At 36.3% G+C, this 6220-nt stretch overlaps 1 protein-coding gene across 1 annotated transcript; it reads left to right on the top strand.

The window, feature by feature from the left end:
• Positions 1-1642: 1642 nt before the first annotated feature.
• Positions 1643-5815, top strand: LOC21404971 (disease resistance-like protein DSC1). Its single transcript, XM_024166162.1, has 5 exons — positions 1643-2121; positions 2586-3702; positions 3834-4142; positions 4240-5514; positions 5639-5815. The coding sequence occupies exons 1-5, from the start codon at positions 1643-1645 to the stop codon at positions 5813-5815; spliced, it is 3357 nt and encodes a 1118-aa protein (XP_024021930.1).
• Positions 5816-6220: the final 405 nt, after the last annotated feature.

Here is a 6220-nt window from a genome sequence, read left to right on the forward strand (position 1 = left end):
AGAGGAGCGACGGTGTGTGTTCGCCGGATCCCCCGCCTCTTCGTCGGCTGGAGAAGAGAGAGAAGAAAAGAAAAAAAAACTGAAATCAGTTTTCAGCTTTTTCAGCTGAAAACGAAAACGGATTTTTTCCGTTTTCAGTTTTTCACAAAAAGACAAACGTTTTTGTTTTTGTTTTGTTCGCCGGATCTCCCGCCTCTTCGTCGGCTGGAGAAGAGAGAGAAGAAAAGAAAAAAAAACTGAAATCAGTTTTCAGCTTTTTCAGCTGAAAACGAAAACGGATTTTTTCCGTTTTCAGTTTTTCACAAAAAGACAAACGTTTTTGTTTTTGTTTTTTAAAAAATTTTGTGCCAAACGCGTTTTCACTTTGTGTTTTTATTTTTTGCTTCAAAAAACGTGAAAAATGAAAACAAAAACAAAACCAAACAGGCCCATTAATCAAATCATGTTTAAGATGACATCCAGTCCATTTTTCTTTCTTTCTTTTTGTTTTCAAATATTCTCGTTTTTTAAATGAAGGGGCTTCCTTAAGAATTTACATTATTTTCATTTATAATTTATTGTTATTAACCTATATGCATTACAATTTTTTGTTATATTTGATATTTGAAAATTGATTGACCTTTCCATTTTTTCACCTTTAAACTTTGTAGTCGATTTACAAATGACTTTGAAACTATATTTATTTTCTTTTGGGAGCTTCTATGGTAAGCCGACATACTAATAGGATCAATTTTTTTACATAAAATCACATCAAATGAAAAATAAATATACAGATCAAACAATTAAAAAAATTAGTCTTACCAGTATGTCGGTTATAAAAAATATTCTCTTGATTTAATGTTCACCCTACGAATACGCCACTGCCATGCAATAAAGCTACATTTATTTTTTTACGTACTTTAAGATTTATTTTACTTTTTTCTTCGAGTTTTAGGGTTTTCTCCGGCAGATCTCTCTAACAACAAGGCAAGTTTCTGATTGTTTAATCCGGTCATGTTAAATTCTCATCAGATCAAAAAAATATGTAGAATTAATATTTTTTTAATACAAATCTGATGGTGAAACTAGAGAATTATATATAGTTCATTTTTTCTAGTTCCAGCACATAAACTCTTTTATTTTTAAGTTTTTCTTTTAAATTTAGTTTGCTACTTATATATATATTTTGTGAGAGTTTCTCTAGTAGGTCCTACAAAAATAAACTACTGAAATAATCATGTTTTTAAACATTAAATTTGTATTAAAAATTATTATCTGCATACTTTTATAAGTTAATATGATTTTAATGAGTCTATTAAGTTAGAAATTAATCTTATCAATTTGGAGCCGAAACTCTCATATTTTTAGTTAGCATACGACTTTTAACTATTTTTCAATTCTCGGCCTTGATAAATGCACCTCACAATGCACGGATCTATGGTAGAATTTTGGGCATTGTCTTTTTGGAAAAAACAAAAATAACAACTGAAAAAAGACAGAAAGGAGAAAGCACGACTTCCAATCCTTTTTGTATTAGATTTTTGCCATTAAATAATAACAACTGTCTCACTCACTCATAATAATAATAATTATTATTATTAAAAAAAACTAACAAAGATTTGAGAAGAACCATTTGGACAATTCATTTCAATAGCAGTGAACAATGGCGGCTTCTGCTTCTCTTTGGAGCTTGAAGAAGTATGATGTGTTTCTGAGCTTCAGAGGCGAAGACACCCGAAACAATTTCACAAGCCATCTTTATAAAGCCTTGTGCGACAAAGATATCGAGACCTACATTGACGAGAACAGCCTCGAAAGAGGAGATGAAATTACTCCGGCACTTGTCGATGCGATCCGCCAATCCAACATCGCCATTGTCGTCTTCTCCAGAGACTACGCTTCTTCATCGTGGTGCTTAACGGAATTGGTTCATATACTCGAATGCCACAACAAGGAGAAACAAATTGTTTTGCCTATATTTTACCATGTTGATCCCTCTGATATACGGAAACAGCGAGGGGGTTATGGAGAAGCTTTTGAAAAACATGAGGAGAGGTTCAAGGACAGCATGAACAAGGTACGAGAATGGAGATCTGCGTTGGAAACAGCTGCCAATCTCTCTGGATGGGATTCGAAAGACAGGTTTTTTTTTTTTTTTTTTTTTTTAACAGTGTTTTCTCTCGCAAAGTTCAAATTTCAGCTTAAGTTTTCTACTCGAACTCTCGACAAAAACGGCGGTTTTCGAGAGTGATTATATATATAGGTTTAAAAGAACGAAGAATGAGTTATAATGTGGGTCTAGAACTGTTTGAGTTAAGTTTTGGATTAGAATCACGATTACTTGGACTTAAAAAAAAAAAAAAAAAACTTTAGAAAACGCTGATTTGAGTTTTAATATCACTATAAAGTAAGTTGAGTGGATTAAAGTTAACATGGCAGCCATTTATTATTCTGCTAATGTTCTGACTGACAAATTCTGTTCTCAGGATTTTGTTTTAATCTATTTCTATTTACATATTTGTCAGTAGTTATAGTTATATATATAATCAATTGCAATGCATATTGATATTTTCACCTATACTACAGTGTTATCGTTTCATTTATAGGGTTGAAGCCAAATTAATTGAGGAAATCGTCAGAGATGTTTTGCGCAAATTAAATAATCTAACATCAAGTGATGGTTTGGAAGGCCTAATTGGAATCGAAAAACACATTAGAAAAATCAAAAAGTTTTTAAGTTTTCAGTCAACAGATGTTCATGTTGTTGGCATTTGTGGAATGGGTGGTATAGGCAAGACCACCATTGCCGATGTCGTGTTCAAGCAGCTACTTTCTCAATTCGAAGGTTCTTGTTTTCTTGCAAATGTTAGAGAAGAAACAGAGAAACTCGGAATAAGAAGCTTGCGAGACGAGCTTCTTGCCCAACTTCTAAAGGATGAAAATATATATTCAGGAAATCCGTCCTTGAAACCGGCTTTGGTTAGGAGGCTCCGCCGCAAAAGGGTACTCCTCGTTTTGGATGATGTGAATGATTATGAGCAATTCGAATATTTAGCTGGCGGTGATTGGTTTGGCCCTGAAAGTAGAATTATAGTAACCACTAGAGATTTGCAGGTGCTTACAAATATTAATGCTAATGCAAAATATGAGGTTAAGAAATATGAGGTTAGGCAATTGGATTATGATGATGCTCATCAGCTTTTTAGTTTGACCGCATTTAAGGGAATTGAGTCTCCTCGATCAGATTATGTAGAGGTGTCAAAAGAGGTGGCACTATATGCCGGAGGGGTTCCGTTGGTTATTAAAACTTTGGGTTCTTATCTTCGATCTTGTGTTTTGAAGGGAAAACCGTGGGAGATGACATTGGAGACACTGAAAGAATGTTCCCCTGAAAATGTTCAGAAGAAGTTAGTAATAAGTTATAAAGGGTTAAATAAGATGGAGAGGGCCGTCTTTCTTGATATCGCTTGTTTCTTTAAAGGAACGTATCGAGATGATGCAGCGGATGTATTAAAAAATTTGTATAAATCTGCAAATTGGCTGATAGAGAATCTCATAGAGAAGTCTCTCCTAACAACGAGAGGTTATGAGAGACAGCTATGGATGCATGATCTACTGCAAGAAATGGGATGGGAAATTGTTCGCGAAGAATCCAAAAAGCTCGGAAAACGCAGCAGGTTGTGGATTGCTCAGGAAGTCTGTGACGTCTTGGAGGATGATAAAGTAAGTGCCAATGAGAATTCTCAATATGTTTTGAAATTGCCTAAACTTTGTAAACAGAACACACCTTAGCGGAAAACTGCTTATTAGTTCATGTAATAAATGCTTATCCTAGCTTTGCTCTTTGTTGGCAGGGAACTGAAGCAATTGAAAAGATAATCCTGGACGTAGATAAAATGGTCGAAGATATACGCTTGAGTGCTATGGTTTTCCAAGGCATGTCTAATCTAAGATTGCTTAAAATTTATAGTTTTTGTGATACCAACAAGTGCAAAGTATACTTTCCCGAAGGTCTCCGGTCTCTTCCACGTGCACTTAGATATCTCGAGTGGCCAGCGTTCCCTGCAAATTCCTTGCCATCGAAATCTATGCTGCGGAATCTTGTTGAGCTTAAAATGCCCTATAGTCAGCTTGAACAACTTTGGGATGGATCAATAGCCCAGGTACGGCTCAAAATTTGTTGGTATTTAAGAATTCTGTACAATGCATGAATGATATGCTTTAGGCGTGCTTGACATTAATTTCTCTTTTTTCTTACAGCCTCTTGAGAAATTAACACACATCGATCTTGGTCATTCCACGAAACTTGCTCAATTCCCAAATCTGTCTGGGGCTCCAAATCTTGAGATTGTAAATCTTGAACACTGTACAAGTTTGCTTGAAGTTCCTTCGAGTCATTTGCAAAATGTTGACAAGCTTATTGATGTCAATTTGAGCCATTGCACAAGTCTATCCAGTCTTCCAGACACAATTGTTGCCAGAGCACTTAAAGTTCTTAAGCTCAGTGGTTGCTGTCGTCTCACTAGTATTCCACAGATAATCGGGACGAGTATGGAAAGCTTATACTTAGATTCCACTTCAATAAAGGAAGTTCCCTCATCCATTGGCTCTCACAGCCATCTTTCCTTATTGTCTGTCGAAAATTGTGAATGCCTTGAGAGTCTTCCAAGCAGTATTCATGAGCTGGAGTTCATCGAATCTCTTGAACTTCGTCGGTGCTCTGTTCTTGAAAATATTCCAGAACTTCCAAAGAATATGAAAGAGTTGGCTTTGGGGGGATCGCCAATAAAAGAAATTCCATCTTCAATTGAATCTCTCTCGCGTCTCGAGAGTATTCATTTGTCTAGCTGCCAGAGGCTTGAGAGTCTTCCGAGCGGCATTTTTAAGTTGAGGTATCTCACTCAGCTTGTTCTCTCTAATTGCTCAAATTTGAGAAACTTTCCAGAAATTTTGGAGCCTATAGAAAACATAAGAGTTCTTCGGTTAAATGGAACCGGGATTAGACAGTTACCCTCGTCGATTCATAATTTAATTCGACTGCGTCATTTAGATTTAAGTTGGTGTAGAAGTCTCGAGGGTCTTCCGAACAAGATGTGTATTATGCATTCTCTTCAGATCCTCTCGCTTTCTAACTGTCAAAAGCTAGATCGTTTGTCTACATTAGCTGGTTTGACCTCATTAGAATCATTAAATCTAAGTGGAACAAGCATCACCAGAATACCTCCAAGCATTAAGCGACTTTCGAAGTTGGAAGGTCTGCGCATAAAGAATTGCAAGAACCTCCAATCTTTAACAGAGCTTCCTCTGTGTTTGGAGTATCTTGATGCAAGTGAGTGCCCATTACTAGAAACACTGCCCAATTCAGAAAAAGTACTGGCACTAGGGGCTAGTTGTGATGACTATCACATTAGAGAAGAAAGTGTGGTATCCTTTTTATTTTATGGATGCCTAAATTTGGACTCCAGCAATGTTATGATTAACTTCCGGTATAGAGTTCTACGCAAGGCATTGCGATACGAGCCTGGAGATTATCTGGTATATGTCTCGTTTTTATATTTTAAAGTCAAATGTTCTTAATTTAACAGTACATACTAAAATAAGCATGACTATGTCCTTTTTGTGCAGGGTTATATCCCAAGTGTTAATTGTTGTTTTCCAGGAAGTGAAGTTCCGGAGTGGTTCAACTATCGATCTGAGGGATCTTCAATTAAGATCAAGCTTCCTCCACAATGGAATAAGACCAATTTCCTGGGCTTCGTTGTATGCGCTGTTGCTTCTGGGGACTATTATCCTCACCCCGTTTCCTTGCGTCTTTCTTCTTATTTTCGCCTGTTGAAAACCAACCATAGTAAAACGGAACTATTTCCTTGGAGATTTAATGGTGGTTCTCTTGAGGATGATGTGCCAACTTTAAATTCTCCTCATATATTCACTTGGTTTCAATGCCAAATGTATGATCAAGATGCAGCAGAGGCATCGTTCGAGTTTTTCTTTGACGAATGGATTAATGAGACATATGTGAGATCTAGCAGGACCAAAGTAATAAGGTGTGGAATCCGCATGCTATATCGCCAAGATGGAGAGGAATTCGGTTTCAAACCTTACAACCTATATCTAATCGATGGACCGACTGATGCTTTCAGCAAGCCTGTATCAAGTGGAAGTGGAAGAATAACTGTTGAGTTCGATTTACACCAGCATATGATAAGATATAGTTAAGGTGATTGATTAGTTTTTTTAT

Source organism: Morus notabilis, unplaced genomic scaffold, assembly GCF_000414095.1.
Source record: "Morus notabilis unplaced genomic scaffold, ASM41409v2 Scaffold697, whole genome shotgun sequence".
NCBI classification, from domain to species: domain Eukaryota; kingdom Viridiplantae; phylum Streptophyta; class Magnoliopsida; order Rosales; family Moraceae; genus Morus; species Morus notabilis.

Bases quoted from the DNA above. Each gene is read 5' to 3' on its own strand.
- LOC21404971 (XM_024166162.1), top strand. From the start codon at position 1,643: ATGGCGGCTTCTGCTTCTCTTTGGAGCTTGAAGAAGTATGATGTGTTT. The intron at 2,122-2,585 runs GTTTTTTTTTTT...TTTCATTTATAG, and splicing joins GGATGGGATTCGAAAGACAG to GGTTGAAGCCAAATTAATTG. The intron at 4,143-4,239 runs GTACGGCTCAAA...TTTTTCTTACAG, and splicing joins GGGATGGATCAATAGCCCAG to CCTCTTGAGAAATTAACACA.